Raw genomic sequence first — 23,397 nt, forward strand, 5'->3', positions numbered from 1 at the left:
GGACAATGAGGCAGCTGAGGGATGCCCACCTCTCCCTTGGATGAAGGGATGGCATCCAAGCTCAGTTTCCATGGGTCTAGTGCCTGGAGGTTCTATAACATCCCACAGCCCCAAGTGATTCCCCTATAGGCAGCCAGCACCCACCCTGCCACATCATGAAGAGGCTAGCCTCTGGGAGTGGAGGTCCATGCTGGACCCTCTGCTGGACTGGAACCCACTCCCATGCAGCAGATGCCCTGGCAAGCCTCCCTGTGAGAGGATGAGAGACTGGGGACCACAGGCAACCCATCCTGCAGACCCAGGCTTTGTGATTTCCTCTCCCTCAATGAAGCCTCTTCCTTAACCCAGGCAGGTGATGTTACAGAATTTTTGTTGACCAGAGGGGACTGCCTGGTGGGACAGAAACAATACTACGTATTTATAGGCACTGACATAATTAACAATGGTATAAAACATGGCAAAACGTCCATACTAACTTTGAATAATGGCTACCTTTGGGGGTTTATGAAGAGCAGTTACCAGGGAGAGTTCCAAAGGGGGCTCTAACTATTCTTGTCATGTTTTACTTCTTAAAATAATTGTTGAAGTGAAAATGGCTTAATATTAATATCAGTTAAATCTGAGTGTGTGTACATCCTTGATTCCTTTTTCTTTTACTCCTCACATCTAATGCATTATCGATTTCTGTGGTGTGCTGTGTCAAAGATGACCACAAACTTTTGGCATTCCTTCCTTTGGGAGCTGGAATCTAATATTTCCAATCCTGCATGGAATCCGGATTTACCTTCTGACTTGTTTTGACCAACAGAGGGCGGAAGAAGCGATGAAGAGACAGTTCAGGCATAAGCCTTAGTAAGGCCTCAGAGTTTCTGCTTCTGAGCTCTGGGAATTCAACTGCTAAGCTGTAAACAGGCTGGGGGTGGATGTCTGGATGAGCATGTGGGAAGAGCAGTCACGGTGAGGAGCACCGAATTATCAGACATGTGAGTGAGGCAAGAAGAACCACCCACTGAGCCCTGCTGATTCCTGACTCACAGAATCCCAGGAAACTATAAACTGCTGTGGTTTTAAGCCAGTGAGTTATGCAGTAGTTTGTTACATAAGTCCTCAGAAAAGATTCCCACTCCATCCTCTTCGTCCTTTCCTGCCCCACCGTCCTGGGCTACCCTGGGCCTTCTTTCCAGAGCTCTGGTAACAGCCTTCTAGTTGATTGCAAATTTCCCTAATAATGCTTTGAATCCTATAATTATTGGTTTATCTGGAATTCATTGTAAAAATGTTTATTTTAATCAATGAATTTGCATTAAGAAATAAATTAAGAAATTAACTGAGAAGATAGTAAGATTGATATCAAAATAAAATAAATGCCTATTAGGATCCTCAAGAGAATTCAAGAAGACACTGCATATATGTGACAGGAACAGAATGCTATGAAAAGAAACAATCAAGAATAGGAAAGAGCTTCTGGAAGTTAAGAAGGGTTGGAAAACCTGAGGGAAAAGATAAGCAACAGGAGTTCCAGAAAAGCAAACAAACCAAAACAATAAAGAGAAAAAGCAGAGGAAGATAATACTATCAATGAAAATACAAGGACTTTTCCAGGCCTGAAAGGGATAAATTGTTGGCCTACCCTGTACCAAGCAGCATGAAGGATAACGACCCTCACCCAGGTCTTTTGTTATGAAATTTCAGAAGACCAGACATACAGGGAAGATTCTAAAGGCTTCTAGAGAGGAAAAAACAAGTCACCCACAAAGCGATGAGAATCAGACCACATCAGAGGACAACAGAGCAGGCTCTTCCAAGGTCTAAAGGCAAATGATTTCCACTTGGGATCACGGGGAAGACCAATGGAAGATGCTTTCAGGAAAACCGAGTCTCACATGTGCCACCACAGCCCTTTCTGAGTTTTCTTACTCATGTGCTCCAGGTAAATGAGGGCTCAAAATAAGAGTTCTGGGCTTCCCTGGTGGCACAGTGGTTGAGAGTCCACCTGCCGATGCAGGGGACACGGGTTCGTGCCCCGGTTCGGGAAGATCCCACATGCCGCGGAGCGGCTGGGCCTGTGAACCATGGCCACTGAGCCTGCGTGTCCGGAGCCTGTGCTCTGCAACAGGAGAGGCCACAACAGTGAGAGGCCCGCGTACCGCAAAAAAAAATAAAAATAAAAAAAAATAAGAGTTCTGAGTAAGAGGTGGGAACCAGGTGGAGGTAAAAAGTAGGGAAGAGGTGTGCGTCTCCTGAGCCCCACAGAACATGGATGACACTGAGTCCCCAGGCCAAGTCATAGCAATGAGAACATATCATTTAATGTTGCAAAAGCAACCCAGAGATGAGTCCACACTGATAGAATTAAGTGGGAGGGAGCATCTGGGAGGTGTGGTGCAAGGGGAAAGAAATCGTCCTCTATCGTGGCAGGCTGGCAGGCAGGCAGCAGACTCTGTCTCAACGGATGGAGCAAGAGAAATGTGCAGGCATATTCTTTATGTAGAGAAATGGTGATGACCTGAAGAACTAGAACCAGAAACAGGAAATAGAGACATTTTTGGGAGCTGCCACTGGGGCTTTGCCTTATAGTCCATCTGTATCACTTGCTTCCTTAACCAGGGCTGTGTATTACTTTGATAATTTTTAATGTGCTTACTCTTTGATCCTGCCATTCTGCTGGGGTATACTCAACTCTTATGGTAAGAAGCAAAATATGGAAAGAATCTAAAGGCACCTTAATAGCAGATTGATTAAATAAATATTGTTGTATTTACACTATGGAACTTGATGCAAATGAAAAAGACTCCAAGACGTACATCACTCAAGTAAACAAAAGTTGCACAACGCATGTACAATTCAATGTCATGCATGTAAACCCAGAAATATACACAAAAAAGAATTGTGTGTGTGTGGACATGAGTGTAGGAAGAGGATGGAAAAGAAGCACACTCAGCTAACAGTGGTCACCTGGGCAGGATGGCATTTGATTTTATATGAGAATGTGTGTGATTACACACAAGTAACTTTTTCATAACTTCGGGGAGGCCCCTGCCCGCTATCAGGCAGGGGTTCTTTGCTTGTTTTTTGCTTTTGAACCCAGAAGTGCTGGTGATGTTTGCATGGGGACACGGGTGACCACCCATTGGAGGCTTTTGATTCTGAGAGCAGAAGGGAGGGGTGCAGACAGCCTGAAGGGTCTGCCCTGGCCTCTTCTACCTCTAACTCCCAGGTGTAGGCCACTTGTGGCCACCCACCTGTCTAAGAGCTCACAGGGCCATCTGAAGTCCAAAATGAGCTACTAAAAGGAACTTGAAGAATGTCATTCTTGAATACAAAATGTATTCAAATTCTAACCTCAAATTTGCATCATCACTTGGTTCTACATTCAAAATAATGGACTAAATTTTTCAATGCCTTTAAATATCTCTATTTGCTGAAAAATTCAAAGTGCCCCAACTAAGTTATTTTTGGCTTTGGTTCTCCTGAAATGAATAGGTAAGCAATTGATTTTAAACCAACACCTGGTGACATGCCTGGCCACTGGATGCTGGACAATGTAGATGACATAAAAGCTGCGAGGCACAAACATAGCAAGAATTAGCAAAATGAAGTACAGTCCTAAAAAGTTATTTACAATTGAAAATATAATTTCTAACTAATGTGTGATTCCTTCTATAACATTAGGGTTATGGGCTTAGGAAGGATTGTACTGCTTGAGATGCACACTTCTGTTTTTTGCTTTTTTATCTTTTATTCTTTATAACAAATGTCAATAAATAGCAAGATGGTTAAGTAGAATCTGGAGGAACTGAACACAGGGGCGGCTAGGATGGTGAACAGACTCAGAACTGGGAATTCTAAGGAATATTGGAAGCCCCTATTTTCGTTCATCAGAGTTCCTGAATATGTGTGTGAAATCAATATACTAGAGTTTGGACTTAAATGTTATCGGGTGTGATAATTTATATGTTATTTAGTTCTCTCAATTCCCAGAGTTAAAGAATTTCATAAAAATCCCAGTTATGGCTTCTTCAGAGTCTGGCTGATGTGGACCAGGAAACCAGGGAAGTGGGAGAAAATCCTTATCCCTCTGCACTGGGGCCTGGGGACGTCCACGCAGGCACCTGCTCACAGGCCACTGACCTCTTCGTGGAGGCCAGGGCACAGAGCTGGAAAGAGAATCTCCTCCCCTGGCCACTGAGTAGCTGCCCTGGTGAAGGAGTCAGGGGCAAATGTGGGGAATGGGAAGGGGAAGGTGGGCTGAGGCCCTGGGTGAACTTCAGGCTCTGGCCGCCTAGAATGGGGTGGGAGGATGGGGTGCTCCAGAGAGCCCCCACACACAGGGTGGAGGGAAGGGGTGGGAGGCTGCTCTCCCCTTGGGCCCAGGTGGTCATGGCCTAACGGTTAGTCCACAGACTAAAAGGCAAAAGCTTGGTGATATCCAAGTGAAATGTGTAACGTTGCGGGCTGCCTGCTCTTGAAGGCAGTGGGATGGTTTGCTCAGCCTAAAAAGGAATCCACAGGGAGGGCAAGGCATCAAAGTTAGTTATTTCAAGAAAGGGGTTAAGGGATGCCAATCAGCCTAGGCAGGTGGAGCTAGAGGCAGTGGAGACACGACTGGCCTCTGCAGCAGCACACACTTCCCAACAGAGCAGCCCACAGAAAGGCTGGAATATTCGAGAAGGAGTCAGCTCCCTGTTGCTAAAAGTAAGCAAGCGTATTCCGAACAAATAATCAGATGATCTAAGCCTCAGAGTTAGGTTAATGTTAAAAGCCCCATCAAACCCAGAGCTTCTGTCATTGGGCAGGACTTTGCAGGTATGAAGCACAGCTGTGTTAACTGCTCCCACGTGGATGGATACCCATGGCCGTTTCTCCTGTGACCTAGGCCACCACACAGCTTCCCTCCTCTTCACCTCTCTCAGTAAGGGATTCCTTACTGGACAATGGCTACGGTCCCTGGGGGGCCCAGTGCTGCTCCTGCAGCCAGGCTGGAGAGGGCACCCTGCTGACCACAGTCCTAGCAAAGCCCTGTCCTCCCAGCAGGCATGAGCAGGACACCAAGTCCAGGAACAGCTTAACATGTGGGCTGGTGGTTACACTCTGAAAGGCACACAAAACGATGGATCTGCCCCTTGTAGGAGTTCCTACAGTGGCTCACTAAGAAAGCGTGCTGCCACTGGAGGGGCACTTCCTTTTCTATTTCTGGAAACCAGGCAGAGCCCCCACTCAGGCAAATCTACTTGGCTCTTGTATTAAAAAGTTATTTTCAAAACAGATTTGAAAAAGCCAAAGGAAGAAGAAAAGGACATTGGAAGTAGCTATGTAAAAACCTAGGATTTGAAGGCCTTCTGGAATGTTCCTTCTCCTTCTTTGGTCCATGCTGTGAGAGGCAGGCAGTGGAAGTCAGGACCACTCACAGAGAGGTGGGGGATGTGGACCACCTCAGGTGATGTCTGTCCAAGCGCCTCTCACCCTTGGTGAGATCCTGAAGAGTCTCACCAAGCGTTCTTAGCCTGAATTATCTAGAAGTTTCCTCATTTCTCTGCTCCCCAGGAGCCTTACCTCAGCTGACAGGACAGGTTTTTCCACTCTGACTGGTGTGAGACGGATGTGGAAGAATGTCTAATGACATGTTTGTCAAACTGGCTGGGTCTGCAGTCCTGGCCCAGTATCTCACTGACCCTCGTTCTCTCAGCTCACACACTCTGAACCCATCCATGTGCTCTAAACATTCCTTCTGCACCGAAGCCCAGCTGAATGCTGACAGTACTAGTTGGAGAAGCACTCACATATTCATGGGTGCTGAAAGGGTTAACCATTCTCAATAAGCACAAGGTGAATTGTGTAAGTCAAAACAGGTAGAGGCACCAACAAACACACCCAGTACACACACACACACACACACAAGACCACTACCAAAAGCCCAAAGGTAAAAAGTTAGTTTTTTACTAATTTTATTAAAGTTTGGATCTTTTCCTAACTCTACTTGGAAGTATAATGATAACATTATTTCCAAAGCATGGTATCTTCCAAGGATTTTTAAAAGGTGAGAGAGCTGCTCCTACATTGAGAATAACTTGGGTATCCACTGGTCCTCTTTCTGACAATCAGTTTCCCTCAGGCAGTGCTGCGAATCAGGTCTGCAACGGTCATCCCTGGGGTGAGGCTGGTGGACTGGGGGGAAGGGGAGGGGAGGCATGACTCCTCTGGGGAGAAGGTGGGGCAGAAAAAAATCCAGCTCATCCAATGGGGACAGAACTCAGAGGGTGGGCCCCATGGGAAGCACAGCTGCAGGTTCCTGGAGTCAAATATTGCCCCATTTAATCCAGAAAGAAATTCGTGGGAAAGAGGCCAGTTAAAGCAAATTTGATCTTGGAAATGAGCACCCAACGAGGGAGGAGGTACGCAGGTTGGATCCTAATCACAAAACTTCCGTACTTAAAGAGAAAACAATTTTTAAAATAAGTTGCAATATTATTCTCTGGTTGCAAAAGTAATGCAAAACAACCACAAAAGAACGCATGCACATTGTACCCCTATGGGTAAGCAAAGAGCAGTGGCTATAATCCCCAGTGACTGTGCTACTCTTTGAGTGTCACCTGCTCCCAGGCTATGGTCTTGGTGTATATAGTTCTATTTTGTGAAAATGAAATCCAACATGCGATATTTTAAAATTGGGCCCACAGAGCTCCGCGGTCAAGGTGAAGATCAGCGGTGGGATTCACCACCCCCACCCCTCCACGACTGTCCATCAAAGCAACTCCACTGTTATAGGTGTTATGTGGGCTGGGGCTCCAGGTAAAGCTTCATGAGAGAAAAGCTCTGTGGGCTGCTTAAATAAATAAATAGAAATACATAAATAAGATACAATTTTAAAGTACTGAAGCCCACCCGCTCCTATCATGGTAGATGAATGATGGACAACAATCCTCCCCCTCTGCCTGAATCCACAGCCTGGCTGTGGCCTCCTCGTGCAGGGAGCTCTTCACTTGGGCTCCTCCATGTGACTTTCTTTGGCCAAGGGCAGAGGCATGGAGGCAACAGTGTGCCACTCTGAGCCTAGACCTTAAGAGACATGGAATGTTTTTGCTTTCCCCGCTTGTACCTCTGCAACTGGCAGGGAAGAAGGCGCCCTGCCAGCCTGCTGGTCTCAGGAGGTTAGGAGCCACATGAAGCAGAGTGCAGACTGCAGCACACAGCAGAGACCCCCCAGACCCCTGCTGGCCAGGAGGCCAGAAATAGATGCTGATTGGCACATCCCACTAAGATTCTGTGTCTGTCTGGATCAGGGTTCAGAGAGGCTGAGCCACTCAGCTGAGGTCACCCAGAACTAAGAATTGAATGCAGGCCTAATGAACCCCACAGACAGGCTCTTGAGCCCTCATCACACTGTGTGAGTCCCAGAAGTGTCTCCCCACCCCTTCTCACTCAGTGAAAGGAAACAGTCATAAACCGGCTGTGGGGTTCTAAACAAGACAGTGACAGAAGTACACATCACTCTAGGTTACAGGTAGTTAGTAATGGCTCCTTAATCCAGAGGCCAGGTAATGGATTCAGCATTCCCAGTACCCACAAAGGTCCCCGTGGTGTCACTGTCTTCCCCTGGACCTGGCAGGAAAGCAGGGTGGGTCCTCTGCTGCCCTCATTCACTGCTCTCAGGTGAGCTGAACGGTAGCTGCAAGAGGCCAGGAGGGGCCTGATGTCGGGCTACTAAGCCATGTAAGCAGCCCGTTGCCAGCAGGAGGGGAGTGTTGTAGGGTTTCATCCCTGGGGGTCCTAGGGCAAGCTCTCCACACTCAGCTCCTTGGCTACCACCTATGGGACCTTTCAACTCTTGAAGAATGGGCATAAATTTGTACTTTCTTCATAATTTCCATAATGCTGAGCCATAGGACAGAATTTTACAATGTATTTCAGGTCACTTTTTTCTCATCTTCTTCAACTTTGTGTTTATGTGTTTTCTTCCGTGCATAAACATATCCCTGAGCATCAGGGTTCACAAGACACCACCTCCCCTGTCGGCACCTTCCAGCCCTAAGCAGTAGAACAGTACCAGTGGGGGCTGCACGATTCCCATAGGCTCCTCAAGCTTTGTGTGTGTCCTGAGGCTCAGCCAGAACAGGGAGGTGTGGAGTCCTGAGATTCCACTGGGGAAAGAGGCCCCTGAGGCAGAAAAGACCATTCTGAGCCTGCTCCCTCCCACCTGGTGATCACAGCTGTCAGGGAGAGGCAACTGGCTGTAGGAGTAGTGTAAAGTTCAGATCCAGACCTCAAAGGAGAAAAATGAGGGCTAGGAGTCAACACTTTGGCCTCTCGTGCACATGAACATTCCCTGGTCATTGCCCTACCTCAGGCCTGGAGGCAGGGCTGGTTCCAGGTCTGTCCAGGGTCCCTTGACCCACGTCCCCAGGAACTGTAAGAGTCAGTGAGGATTCCTGGGCACCTTGAGGTCTCAGCCTTGCCTCTCTGTTGGTGGAACACTGGCACGACCTGGGAGCCTGTTAGAAACGCAAATTCTCGGCGCCCCCAGACTCACAGGATGAGAATCTGCATTTCACAAAGATCCCCAGGGGACTGGAGTATATACTGCAATTTGAGAAATGCTGCTCTAATTTGCTGGTCCAAATCATTTAGACCAGTTGATTCTCAACCCCAGCTGCACAGTAGGATCGTGGAGGTGGGGAGGCAAGAACTTTTAGAAAATACCCCCAGGATGCTGCTCCAGTGGAGCTGGGGGTGCCTGTGCACTGATAGCTTTAGGCACTTCCCAGTGTTTCTGGGGGCCAGGGTGGCGATCCACCGCTCTTTACCAGGACGAGGACGGGGCAGAGTCTTCTCTGGGACTTTTTCAGATGACACAGCCACCCATCCAGTGAGCCCCAGAAGGACCCAGCATCCCTGCCCCCACCATCATTTCTCAGGATTGCTGAGGAGAGGCAGATGGGATACTGCAGCTGAGAGTGCCCTGGAAAGAGGTTCTACCCAAAATCAGGAATAGCATTCCACGCACGTCACCTTGATCTCATGCTAATAAGACACGGCCTTCCTAACAAGCAACTGAAAAAAGGCATACATGCAGGGCTTCCCTGGTGGCGCAGCGGTTGAGAGTCCGCCTGCCGATGAAGGGGACACGGGTTTGTGCCCCGGTCCGGGAAGATTCCACATGCCGCGGAGCGGCTGGGCCCGTGAGCCATGGCGGCTGAGCCTGGGCGTCCGGAGCCTGCGCGTCCAGAGCCTGTGCTCCGCAACGGAAGAGGCCACAACAGTGAGAGGGCCGCGTACCGCAAATAAACAAAAAAACAAAAACAAACAAAAAAAGGCATACATCTGAAAAAACAAAAAGAAAACCTTTCAAAAAATGCAAGTCAAACACTCTGGGAACATTTAGTGCTGGACAATGTCAAGAAGCAAATTCTTTTCTCATTTCATAATCTGACTTATGTGTAAAGAAATCTTTCAGAAACATCACCTTAGTTAGACTTTGGGCATTTTCGATGGAGAAAAAACACTAAGTAACTGAACAAAATGTCTACTGAGCCAGGTACAACACTGAATCGCTAACTCCACAGAGGTACAAACCCACAGGTCCTCTCAAATCCCACAGGATGACCTATACTTTGAGGACGACAGTCCAGGGCTAAGACACAGTTCAAAGGGCAGTTCTGCCCATTACAGGTTGTTGACCCTGACCTAGTTTCTACATCTCTCTTATTCTCATGGTCCTCAGTTATAAAATGGGGATAGAAGTACCATTTATAGGTTGTCGTGAGGATTAAATGAGTTTATTTCCTAAGACACCGAACCCAGTGCCCCATATGTACTAAGGGCTTAACAAATATTTACTGTTAACAATATCAATGATATCCTATTTGGGATAAAAGTGATGCAACTCTGGTGAACAATCCAGCAATATGTGTAAAGAGGCTTAAAAACATTCAAATCTAATAGTCCTGCAAATCTGTAAATCTATCTTAAGGAAATAATCTCAAAACCATGTATAAAAAGATGGACATGGAATGATTTTGGTCTGAGTCAGCAACTAGAAGCAACACAGGGCTTCCCTGGTGGCGCAGTGGTTGAGAGTCTGCCTGCCGATGCAGGGGACACGGGTTCGTGCCCCGGTCCGGGAAGATCCCACATGCTGCAGAGTGGCTGGGCCTGTGAGCCATGGCCGTTGAGCCTGCGCGTCCGGAGCCTGTGCTCCGCAATGGGAGAGGCCACAACAGTGAGAGGCTCGCGTACCGCAAAAACAAACAAACAAACTAGAAGCAACACAAATGTCCCAAAACATCCAGTGGGAGAGTTAGAATTAGGTCAATCATTTTACACAGCGCACCCAAATAAGATGATATTTCCCTGGATCCCACAAGCTAGGTGACTGACACAAAGTTAGGGGAAAAAAGTAGGACACTGAAGTATATACACTATAATAAGTAAATAAAGTTAAAACAAAGTCCCTGCAGCCCAGAGAAGCTGACTAGAAAACAACATACCTAGATATTAACTGTGTTTAGGGCAGTGGGACTCTGGGTGATTACTCTTTCTACTTCTTTTTTCTTTTTTCAATTTTTCTTTAATAAACGTATTATTTGTATAGTGAGAACACAAAACCAAATCCCCATTAAAAAAAAATCTTTTTAACAAACATGAAATGATGCCCTGATTCTTAAGATCCACATAAATCTTAAGTCCACATAAATTTTGTCCCATGGCTCCTTCAATGTTTAGAATTTAAGTGAGAATCCCATGATATGTTTTATATTGAAAAACCATACAATTCATCAAATAATTGGCAATTTATATCCTTTGGTTGAGAACCCATTGTTCGTACGTAGAACATGCAAAGCAGGCTTGGCCAGCCCTGCCCTTACCGCTGTTATGGGTCTCCATGGCGTGTCCTGGACACACGGCTGACCCTTCTGGCCCCACACACCAGTACATGCTGGGTGGTCGCCGAGACATTCCAACCATCAAGCCTCGAGGTGGCCGCTCTCCCCAGTCAGTTCCCGCAATGGTCACAGCAGCCGCAGCTCCCTGAGGGGTGGACTAAGTCATGGCTTATAGTCCAGGGTGGACCAAGTCACAGACACAGCGTCATGGCTGAGTGGAAAGCTGTCTCGTCCTAGTGGTGAAAAAACATCAAGTCAGAAAGCTTTTCTTAACTGTCAAGTCACTTCCTGCACCCAAGCACATACTTATTTATAAGGTCACGTAAATACGCATTGGTGCTCCCCTTCCCCCTTTTTGCAACACTTCTCTTAACATTCCATCTATCCAGTCACACCCGGTCAGATGGTGGCAATGAAAAGACAGAGCTCCCCCACCCCACCTCACAGCTGGGCTCCAATCTGCCCAGCTTCTCCAATCTGCCTGAGAAGAGTCCGGATACTCCAAACAACTGTAGAACACCTACTGGTAAAGGGCGCAATCACTGCTCCATCTACACATATTCATAGTCACCGGCACGGTGACACCAAGACAACCAAATGAGGCTCCTTCCTTGCAGGGCTCATGCTCCAGTTGGGGTGGGGCAGACACACACGTACACAAAACAAGGCTTCCCTTTGCCCAGGACAGACTCTCCTGGAAGCCCAGAGGTGGGCACGTAATGACAAAGAGGTAATCACACAGCAATCTCAAAGAGAAGGGTCTGGAAGGCACTGGTACCGGTTATGAACCCAAGTCAGTTTGAGCCCTGGGAGATAACAGAAAGGGGCTCCCTACATTCTACCTGCCCCCACCACCCCAGGGGATCTTTGGCAATGTCTGGAGGCATTTTGGGTCGTCACCTCTGGGGGTGGGGGTGCTTAAAGGCATTTAGCAGGTAGCAGCCAGGAACACTGCTGAACATCCTACAGCACACAGGACAGCCGCTCACAGCCGAGAATTATCCAGAGAAACTGAGTTAGATTAAGACACATCTCCTAAGACTAAGGAGACTGTGATGAGGCAAGTCACTGCTCTCACATGCTGGGCTGCCACTGACCTTGGGTCCCTGACACAAGGACACAGGCTGCTATGCTGATTAAATGACCAGAAGCACCTTGAGGGTGAGATCCAGGCTCAACTAGGCAGGGCCCGGGGTGAAACGCACGATGGGAAGGGATGACCATATGAAATGCATGTGTCTCTCCCAGCATTCATGTGGAGTCTATAGTATAGACATAAAAAGTATGGTGTAATTAGCAGCTGTTCTCTGAGATAGACAACTCTGAATTAGAGGGTGATAGTGTAGTCCAAAAAGAAAATTAAGGTCATGTAAATGATGCCTAAGACAACATCATCTATTAAAAACAGACATGCACCCAGGCAACTTTTCCCAGTTGCTGTGAGATTTCCAGCAAGGTCAAGTTTCTGCAGATACTTTCTACAATAGGACTGGAGGTGGTTCTTACTTGCAATAATAGTGGGAGGACTGGGAAGCCAGCAGGGTCTCCCACCTGCCCTCTGATTAACAAGCTCAGAAGGGGACTTCCTTGGTGGTCCAGTGGTTAAGACTCCTCATTTCCAATGCAGGGGGCATGGGTTCAATTCCTGGTTGGGGAACTAAGACCCCACATGCTACACAGAAAAAAACCCCCAAAAAACACAAGCTCAGAAAATCAATGCTGGAGGACAGACCCACTGTCTCCCCAGTGAGCAGGTTCTAGAAGGTACCCTGAACAGGGTGGGCACTGAGTAAGCTCCGGAACAAGGCTGTGAGAGCACCGGAACTTTCTCATCTTAGAGCCTGGAAATCAGGCCCCTGGCCCAGGTGGTCTGTACTCTTATAGGCAAGGGGAGGTGGGGCTGGGAAAGCCCTGAACCAGAGGTCTTGCCCTTTGTGAGCCCGCACCTTTCCGAACTAAAGAGCAAAAGGTTTAGAGAAACCACACTTGGGAAAATCCATGTTTGAAGTTTGGGAGCCTGAAAAGTCCAAGAAGGAGGGAAGGAATGATCAATCTGGACACTATTTAGGAGACAATCAAAGCTTTGTAAATTGCAAAATCTGGAAAATCAACTTGAGAGGGGACAGGGAGAAGTAGCAAAACAGAATCTCCATTTTAAAATAAAGGCTCCAAATCACACAGCAACATTCAGAAACGAAGGCGCACAGTTGTTATCTGCTTTCAAACGCCTCTCGATATCAGCTACAAATTATACCCAACAACACCTAAAAAATCCAAATGCTAGTAGATGTTCCTTCTGAAAACAGAAGTGTCTTACCATATATGTTTTTAAGTTAAAAAAAAAATCTTAAGAATATTTTAGGCCAACCTTCACCCAGCCATTTTGTTCCCCTTTTCATTTTCAGTTTCCTTTTGAAAATCATTTTACCAATGGAGGATTTTGCCACTGGAACAGTTTTTCAGTTATAATTTGTATTTTGGCTTAGACTCTAAGGTAGAAGTTTTAAGATGAAGTAACTCAAGTTTTGCTCAATCTTTGCCCTCTAAAGGATCTTTGCTTCTTCCTGCTTCTTTTGGGTTCTGATCAATGCAACAAATAATGGTTGCAAGTTACATGTTTTCTTTACATTATAGTATATATATCCTAAAGAGGGTTTCAGGAAGTGTCCTGCAATAGTAATTATTTTAATAATTTTTAAAACCTCACCATTGATGGAAAAGAAAAAAAGGAACCTGATATTCCTTCTACAAATGTTTTTATTGGGACCTTTCCATGGGGAGTGAGCTTCATGAGTTCATGAAACTTACAGCTGGTGGGGAGGACACAGTTAAGTAAATAAACTTCCTGACATGGAAGAAACATCCTGAACCTGCTCAGTTGTCTTTTCAGGAGGCTTGGAAAGGGCTGCCACTGCCAAAGAGCTGGAAGACACTTGCAAATGAAATGTGTTAGAAATGTTCTTATCATCCAGCTCTTTTTTGAAAAGGCTGGTCGAGCTGGTTGGCGCATGGTCTTTGCACTATTGGCATCCCTTGACCAATATTGGTTTGCCTACAAAACGTGTTTAATGCATTTGTGGACATCAAAATATTACAGAGCTACAAACCGGAGAAATGTGTAGTTCTCAATCCCAGATGAGAACAGAAGCCCTTCATGAGTCTAAAGCCACAAATAAGTTAAGGCTGTCCATTCACCACTCAGTCTCTATACCTGCATGCATTTGGTGCCTCCTGGACAACTCTGGGAGTAAAGATGAAACAGTGAGCAAGGTAGGCACATAGGAAGAGTCTCTGACACCTGGAGTGCCAGTAGAGACTTCCAGGTAAGTTAAAGGAGTAATTAAACAGATAAAGTAGGAACACAGACAGTGGCAACCCAAAGGACATAGAGAGAGGGATGTGAGAGTGAGGCTGGGTTTGGCGAGGGTGGCTGGGTGTGTGTGTGTGTGGGGGGCAATGGCCAGGTGGTCTGAGATGGCAGAGGCCAGATCAATTGGGGGATATGCAGGGAAGGAGTTCTTCTGGATTTCATGCCAAGCACAAGAAGAAGCTATTGAAGGGTTCCAAGCAGAGGACAGACACTCTCTAATTTACCTTTTTTCAAAAAATAAATTACTCTGGCTGCCAAACAGAGAATCGGGGGGTGGGGCACGGGAAGTACTGCAATTGTACAGGAAAGAGAAGCTAGTACCTTGCACTAGGCACGGTGGTGAGAAAGAAGGGAATGGATCTGGACATATGTGAGAAGTAGACCCAACAGGGCTTGCTAACAACTGAATTCAAGGGACGAGGGAATGGGATGGAAGACAACTCCCACGTTTTTTATCTGAGCATCTGCGTTTACTACGGGCCACTCCCTGAGGTGTGGAAGCCTGGGGGAGGGAGAGGTTTGGCAGATCCCCAAATCTCCTGTAGGGACACATTAGGTGTGAGGTTTGTATGTTTTTAACTTAATTTTTTATTCTTCCAGGACATAAACAAAGATAAGTCAGACCACAAAAGGAGTTGAATGTTAAACATTTTTCAAAATCTTGTATATTCTAGTTGCCCCTTTAATGCCCGAGGAATTTTAATACAATGGGCGTGAGTAGCAAACTCTCAAAACAGTGCATTTGGTGAGAGGCTCGCTAAAAACAAAACTGCACGCTCCTGTTTTTCTACTTCTCTGATCCTTGCAGGGGGATGTGCTTGTGGGAGAAAAACTTCATGGCCTCAGAACGTGAAGGAGCAGGGTGGACCGACCGCAGAGATCCCTCTACTCCGCCGTTACCATCTCCCTCCGACCCCAGCCTTCCGCCACCCCCGACCGCACTCATCTGCGCCCCCGCCTTGGAAGGTCGGCCGCAGAGACCACCAAGGAGATGGCGGGTTTTATCCGGACCCTCGGGCGAGAAGCGTGCACCGGACTTTCCGAAGAGGACGAAGGCGCTCGGCCGTCTTGCATTGCCAGGCCGTGCCGGCAGACAGCCTCCCGGGCAGTGCCTCTCCGACACCCACACACTCAGACTCACACTCCCGCACACACGCGCGCTCGCACGGCCCGCTCCAACTTGAAGCAAGGGGTTTTCTCCCAAGGCGGAGGAAATGTGTAGACATCCTGGTGTATTTTCCTTTTGTTGCTTGGTGTCTGCTCCCCCCGCCCCGGTGCCGTCCCGCGAGGCCTCGGGTTCCTCGCCTGGGCCCACACACCCGGCACCCCGCGAGCGCGGCGGGATGCGGCGGGGCCGTGAGCCCGGGATCGCCCCGCGCCCCGGGCCTGGACTGCAGGGCCCAGGGCTCCACGCGGGGTCGCAGCAGGAGGCGGCGGGTCCACGACGGGGCGCGGGCCGGGTCAGCACTTACCTGCGGCGACTGCGGGCAGGGCCGCGGGCGCCTGGGACGCGGGGCTGCGCGCGGACCGGGAGGACAGCGGCGGATCGGGGCCGGGCAGCCCCTCTGCCCTCCGCCCCTGCGCCTCGGGCCGCGCGCTGGGGCCGGGCCGGGCCAGACGCACTTCCTCAATCCTGAGGAGGGCGGGCGGCGGGCGGCGCGAAGAGCGAGCGGGGCGAGGGTCAGCCGCTGAGAGGCCTCCCCACAATGGGCACGAGGAGTCCCTGCGGCCGCCAGCCTCAGTTTCCCTCACCGTAAACCCCGGGTGATCACACTCATTGCTCCCGCCCGGGTGACCACAGGGCCCGCGGGAGACCTTCTAGCGCGAGGTCTCCTCCAAGTTTGGGTACCCTGCTCTCCACGCGGGGCAGGAGCAGCGGTGAGATTGGTTGGTTTTCGGCTCAACCCAGCTTTCCCTGCCCCTCTGTTCCGCTCAGCAGCAAGATTCGCTGATGAACTTCTGACTAGTATATGTGGGTCGTAGATTCTGGCAGTAAATATTAAAAAGACGGGAATTTTCATTTGTGTACACCTCTTTATAGAGCAGACTAGAAATATGTAATTTTAAAGCTTTAATAGTTTGCAAACTATTCCAGTTTGGTGGAAGGTGGAACCCCTTCCACCACATGAATTTACTACTTTAATTATGGATATATACAAAGATGTCACTGGTGAATCATTTTAAATTGGGTTTTTTTTGGTGGGTGGTGTGGTAGATAAACATGAGGGAGTGTAGACAATTTATTATGTTTCAACCTAATATGAGTATGTTACCACCATTGAGGCCATTATCCAAACGCAGATCATAAAGATGCACGTCCATGCTTGCAGGCAGGCATCGGATTCGGCTCCACGTGCCCACCGGGGAAAGAGAAACATGCTTGGAAAAAAGCGGATGGTTCTGCACCCTGGCAGGACCCGCACCCCAGGCTCCTCCTATGTAATGTTATGACTGGAACATTCTCAAGGAACAGAGACAAATTGCCACCACTGCTATTTCACAAAAGCCGGGCAGCTGCAGCCCCACCCCCACCCCCACCTCCACCTATGACCTTGCAGACAATCCAGGCAGTGACCACTTGGACAAGCTCCTTGGGCCCCTGTTTGCCGAGGTGGCCACGGGGCAGCTTAGCTTTGCTCCCTAGAGGCTGCCCCTCCAGCTCTCCTAGACCAGACGCCCTTCCAAAAGGGTGGGTGCAGTTTTGCAATCCTGCCCTCACCACTGCGGTTCTAATTCCAGTATGCAAAAGGAGGCAGTATGATTGCTACCGAAAAGTCCCTAATAAATTGCAGGGCGTGGCGTCCACGGTTCTGGGTGAGCCCGGCGATGGCGGTGAGGCTCCCCCTGCAAGGCGCGCGGCTCTGCCATCTAGCGATACCGTGAGGAAGCGCACGCCCAGTGCGCCGACCAGGGAGCTGACATAGCCCACGGGGATGGGGGCAATTCAATTTCCCTCTTATTTTATTTATTTATTTATTTATTTAAACATCTTTATTGGAGTATAGCTGCTTTACAATGATGTGTTAGTTTCTGCTTTATAACAGTGAATCAGCTGTACATATACATATATCCCCATATCTCCTCCCTCTTGCGTCTCCCTCCCACCCTCCCTATCCCACCCCTCTAGGTGGTCACAAAGCACCAAGCTGATCCCCCTGTGCTATGCGGCTGCTTTCCACTAGCTATCTATTTTACATTTGGTAGTATATATAAGTCCATGCCACTCTCTCATTTCATCCCAGCTTACCCGTCCCCTCCCCATGTCCTCAAGTCCATTCCTACATCTACGTCTTTATTCCTGTCCTGCCCCTAGGTTCTTCAGAACCAATTTTTCCCCCTTAGATTCCATATATATGTGTTAGCATACGGTGTTTGTTTTTCTCCTTCTGACTTACTTCACAGTGTATGACAGACTCTAGGTCCATCCACCTCACTACAAATCACTCAATTTTGTTTCTTTTTATGGCTGAGTAATATTCCATTGTATATATGTGCCACATCTTCTTTATCCATTCATCTGTTGATGGACACATAGGTTGTTTCCATGTCCTGGCTCTTGTAAATAGTGCTGCAATGAACATTGTGGTACATGACTCTTTTTGAATTATGGTTTTCTCAGGGCAATTTCCTTTTTTTTTTTTTTTTCTGTATGCGGGCCTCTCACTGCTGTGGCCTCTCCCGTTGTGGAGCACAGGCTCCGGATGTGCAGGCTTAGCGGCCATGGCTCACGGGCCCAGCAGCTCCGCGGCATGTGGGATCTTCCCAGACCGGGGCATGAAACCGTGTCCCCTGCATCAGACTCTCAACCACTGCGCCACCAGGGAAGCCCCAATTTCCCTTTTAAATGAGCTTGGGAATCGGCTTGGAAGTGTCTCCACTGTAGAAAATAGCCAGGACACTTGTCACATGGGTGGCCTGTTTTGAGCTGGTTGTATCCCAGCATTTAACTCTATCCATTGGCATGTGTTACAGGTTTGCATGAGGTGACTGCTACAGGTCAGTTAAGATTTCTTTCTGCTTCTTGACCCCCGCTGACCAGCATCTCATGTTGAATTGGCTCCTCCTAAGGTGGGGTCAGTTGGAAGCTACCTCCCTGACCTGCCCTTTCTGCTTTCTGAAGGTATAGTGATTGACTGACCCCTCAGTTCTTCTAGTCACCTCCCTTCAGCTGGGTATTCTGTTTCCTCAGACATTTCTCCTTGGACACTTAAAAAATGTCCCTAATTATCCACCTTCAAGCTCAAGTCAGCCACATGCTAGGAGCAAGAACATTAAAAGGGCTTGGTCCACCATCAGGAGAAGCTAGGGCATTCCAAAGGGTCCACTTTTAGAGAATGTGCCAACCTACTGTGCCCCACCCCGACAGGCACACAAGGGCAGGTGTGTACACACACACATGTACACACACCACAGCCAGTATATGTCCTCAGAATGGTTACCTTCATGGTAAAACTTCATGGTAAACCAAATGAAGGTAATGCCATTTTCCTTGAATTTTCTGCTCACATTTTGATTGGGAAATGGGAGGTTTCTAAATGCATTAAAGCATACACAAGTGCATATATTAAAAGGGATCTGATCCAAGCCTCCCTTAAATTTTCTCTGAAAGGGTGGAGCTTTACCTCTACATGGCCAAAATGATATGGACTCTCAACACGAGAGGCATGGTTGAACTTGGTGGACCTAACCAAGTACAGGAATGTTCTCGATCCAACTTCAGTGTCAGCATATGACTTGGTGATTGAGGCTTACTGGTTTGAAGCCTTAGAAACTTTAGGTAAGTTAAACCCAGACACCGAGATCCTCGTGGAGAAGTGGCAAAAATGGATGCTTGTGCACACAGTTGCAGGATACAGTGTCTTCCCTAAATCCCCGTGCAATCTTCCCCACCATTTCCCACACTCACATCTCTTCATCACTTTATGATAAAAAGGGACTGAGTCAGCTCAGATGACAGCTTCAACTTCACCAACTAAGATGCAGAGCCTCTGAGGCCAAGCTTGCTGCCTGGTCCACCCCCAAAACCATAGAAGTGAGTTTCACACTCAAGCTAAGAGTGGGACTTGATGGATTGAGCAAATGTAATTTTGTCCTTAAGTGATTGATACCACTTTATTACAAGCCATTTTGTACCAAAGTTCTAAGAAAAAGGTCAGCCTCAGAATGAAAAGGGGTCTGATCTTTAAATGAAAAAACATAATTTTCTCAAATATCTGATTTTATTTTATAGTTGTTGCATTGTTGAACACAATCTGCAGTTAGGGTCAGAATTCCCAGGCCAGTAGATTTTTTAAACCATACCACAGGAGTAAACCTTAACAGAAGTGAAATCTAATACTATATAGATAAATACAGTATATTACAGAAGGTTAAATACATCACCTCTGTTTACTTACAACTATAAAAAGATACATTATACCAATTATAAATAATGTAGCATTTCATATTAAAGGCATTATTGTACAATGAAAGAATAAGAACCCTCTAATGTATTATTATCAAGGTTAGTGTTTATAGTTACTTGAGAAAAATCCTGAAAATTCAGTGTATGAAGTCAAATCCTGATTTAACAAGTGACTGATAGTCTAAGTGATGTGTTAACTGATTGAGAGAAGGTGAATTGCATAGTGCATATTTCCACCAAGAATGATAACCTCACTTCACCTAAGACTTTCTCTATACATACACTGGTTTTGACACTGACCTCCATTTTATTACTACCGCCCCAATTTAATTCTCAAACATAACTTAATTCTCAAACATAAGCACCGTTAGAAAAGTACTAGTTAGTAATAGTAAAAGTATCTGAATAACACAATTTCAGTTTGGTTTTGTGTTTTTAAAGCTATATGGGAACACTTTCAGTTTTCCAAGTTAAAACTTGGAATTGCACATCCTTTGGATACACAGAGGAAAAGAAAAATTCACAACCTGTTATTGCTGTGCTCAGGCCACTGTAGTAGCAGACCCAGTTCCTCCATGAAGTCCAGATGTTATTTGTTAATCAATCACTAATTAATATCAAAGTAGGACTTTGAAAAACCAGGGCTGTATTATAACAGCAGTCTTTTCAGTTGTGTACGTCTTACTAAAGTGTTGATACCCCAACTGGAGAAAAGGAAAACTACATAGGCAAGTGGTAGAAATGCATAATTGGGAAAAGCAAATTATGGCTCTAATTTGTAAAACGTGGGACTTAATGATCCTAGGATTTGCTATACTGTTGTAGTGTTAGAGCACTGGGTCTTTAGCAGCGATGGTGACACTAGTGACATTTCCTGCCTAAGAAAGTGCCTTGGTTAAGGTAGACAATGACATAGCATTAGATAAGCTCTTTGGGCTGTTGATTTGGTCACATTCCAAAGGCAGTATTGGTTTTAAGCTGAGTTCCATTGTCAATGTCAACATACAGTCCTTGAAGACCATTCACATCCAAGGCCTTCAGGACCCTTCCATGGTACGTGCTTCCCCAAAGCTCCCCACATCTGATACTCCCAACCTTGTTTTTAACTTTTTTTTAAACTTACTGCTATTCCTTCCCACTGAATGGTAGGAGGGGCTTGTTCTGTGGGCAGGTAACCCTGAGGAACCCGCAGGTACAGAGCCCTGTTTGCAGAACACGCAGGGATTTTTTTTTTCCAAATTCTTACTGAAGTCAGAGTCAACAAAGCATTTTTAAGCTACTGCTCGATACTTCAAATACCACTTCCTGTTGACAACACCCTGAGCCTCCTCACTGTCCCTGGGATCTGGTGGAAAGTGGAAAACAGAAATGGCCACTAGTCCCATCCCCAAGCAGGACTACAATTTCACACACAACATTTTGGTCAATAAAACAGGAGTGTGAGAGGAAAATAAAAATCGTTCAAATCCAGTAGATTTAAAGTCTCCAGAAGAAAGCATCCCAGGAAGGTCAGAATGTAGGTTTCTCTTCAGCAAGTTAGATCTGCCACATTCAGCTGTCAGATGTTTGAGGAAGGAGCCTGCCTTTCCTTCAGGGGTCCTTGTCGTTGAGTTTGATGGTGACAGTTTTCACTTCTGTGTATTCAGCCAGCGCATATTCACCTCTGTGATCACAGAAAAGAGGGAGATATAACATGGGCAGGCACTTAGCCATTCTGTGTGAACCGAGTTCTAATGCTTCACAGGCTAGTACTCTGTTGGGCAGTCTGGAGTCTGTGCAAAGGCCAGAATGTGAGGACTTAATAGAGTCTAAGGACTGTAAGACCATTAGTAAGTTTAAGTACCTGGATATGTAACTGAAGGTTAAATGTCAAGTTTTGTGTGTGTGTGATGCTTCTGAAATATTCAGAAGGACTAAGGGTTTGCCTTCAAAGGATGAAGGGGATTTAAAACAAAGTGGTAAATCCCTGGGTGGAGCTGCTTGAAGAGACAGAAGAGGCAGAGGCCCGAAGCTATTGACCGGGTATGTGGCCAGAGCATCCATGTTGGGCAGGGACATAGAGGACCTGGAGCTGGGGACCAGCTGTAAGAAGAGTGAGGCCAGTATGGAGCAGCAAGGGGCGCGGACGTTAGCAGAGTGGACATGAGGAAGTCCGCAGCCTTTGAGTCCGTGTTTCTGGTATACATCCTTTCCTTAAGTCTTGCAGAGCCCAGTGACCCATCTCAGGCATCATGAGTCATCCTTAGGGCAGATCCCCTTCCCAGAACCGAGAGGTGGCTTTGGATCGATTTAAAAGCCTCTACAAGACTTGCTCTGCCATTATGTAAATAAGAATGTGCACCTGTTTAGGAAAAGAGGTGGCCATGGAGGCTCTGTAGCTAGAAACACTCGAGACAGAATCCCATCTCATCCCTTAGACCAGAGCTTCTCAAAGTGTGGCCCCCAGACCAGCAGCACCAGCCTCACCTCAGAACTTGCTCGAAATGCAGAGACTCAGGTCCCCCAGACCTACTGTGGTAGGCAGAATAATGCCCCCCTCAAGGCGTTCACATCCTAATTCTCTGAACCTTTGAAAATATTAGGTTATATGACAAAGGGGAATTAGGGTTGCAGATGGAATTAAAATTGCTAATTAGCTGACTCATGTCAGATATTTATCCTTCAGAACTGTGAGATAATACATTAATGTTGTTTAAGCCACTAATTTTGTGGTTATTTATTGTAGCAGCAATAGAAAATTAATACTCCTACTGAACCTAGGGGTGGGGCCCAGAAATCTGTGCCTTAACAGCCAGGGGATTCACAAGCCATGGGATTCTGAGGTAGCTCAAGCTGGATAACTACTGGCTTGGATCTATGCAGTTAAGGCAAGTTTTTTTGCCTTCCCTGAGCCTCAATATCATCATCTGTAAAATTGGAATACCATCACCTCCCTATAGTTATAATGATTAGAGTTGATTCAAATAGAGCAAATTTACCTACTATGTGCTAGGTAAAAAGTAAATGGTAGAAAGTAATATTATTATTTTATTGTTAATATGTCATTGAGTTCTTTGGTAGTGTCCTAAAACGAAGTTCAAGAATGATACATGACAATGGGTGAATTATTTTGTAATTTTTTCTAAACATAACAAAATATAAAAGCCATATACAGAATGCTAAATTCAACTTTTGCAGAGCAGAAAACTCCATTAAAAAACCCAAAGGCAAATTATAAACTAGAAAAAAATTACATTTACAACACTGTGTGAGAAACGGAGTGCTGTTTTCCTTAATACACAAAAAGCTCTTACAAACCAATTTAAAAAAACAAATGGAAAAATCAACAAACGACATGAATAGTCAGTTTGCAGAAGAAAAATAAAGATTACCAATAAGTGTTAATAAGGTGCTCAACCCCTTACAATTAAAGGAATGCAAACCAAAAGAGTGGGAGCCCATTTTTCATGTGCTGGATTACCCAATTTTGGGAATTTATTCTGAGAACAATTCCCCACAAGTGCATAAAGATTTATGCGCAAGGAAGAACATCAGCATGGTCTGTAGCAGCAAAACCCCTTGGAAATAACTCAAAAGTCCATCATAGGAGACCACCAATAAAAAGAAGGTTAGGATATCCAAAACCCATTCTTAAGAGCAAAAAGTATTTTCCTCCCAAGTCATTTGAAAACAGAAAAAAAACACATGTTTACATCCATTGTATGTATAGAAAATGTACAATAACCTTTAAAAATGAGCACATC

At 46.5% G+C, this 23,397-nt stretch overlaps 2 protein-coding genes across 3 annotated transcripts in view; both read right to left on the reverse strand.

The window, feature by feature from the left end:
* Positions 1–15,986, reverse strand: part of LRRK1 (leucine rich repeat kinase 1) — a 166,792-nt gene extending 150,806 nt beyond the window's left edge. Inside the window, exons 1-2 of one of the 2 annotated variants that reach the window (XM_060155428.1) lie at positions 15,723–15,986; positions 10,863–11,113 (exon numbers count right to left, since the gene is read on the reverse strand). In XM_060155428.1, coding sequence (XP_060011411.1) covers positions 10,863–10,962 — 100 coding nt within the window. In that variant the 5' untranslated portion in view covers positions 10,963–11,113; positions 15,723–15,986. The remainder of the gene's footprint in view (positions 1–10,862; positions 11,114–15,722) is intronic. The other variant, XM_060155437.1, reaches the window with a different exon arrangement.
* A 3,464-nt stretch (positions 15,987–19,450) lies between these two features.
* ALDH1A3 (aldehyde dehydrogenase 1 family member A3) overlaps positions 19,451–23,397 on the reverse strand; it is a 36,435-nt gene continuing 32,488 nt past the window's right edge. Inside the window, exon 13 of the mRNA XM_060155481.1 lies at positions 19,451–21,317. Within this exon, the coding sequence (XP_060011464.1) occupies positions 21,245–21,317 (73 nt within the window). The 3' untranslated portion in view covers positions 19,451–21,244. The remainder of the gene's footprint in view (positions 21,318–23,397) is intronic.

This window comes from Lagenorhynchus albirostris, chromosome 1 (genome assembly GCF_949774975.1).
Source record: "Lagenorhynchus albirostris chromosome 1, mLagAlb1.1, whole genome shotgun sequence".
In the NCBI taxonomy this organism is placed as follows: domain Eukaryota; kingdom Metazoa; phylum Chordata; class Mammalia; order Artiodactyla; family Delphinidae; genus Lagenorhynchus; species Lagenorhynchus albirostris.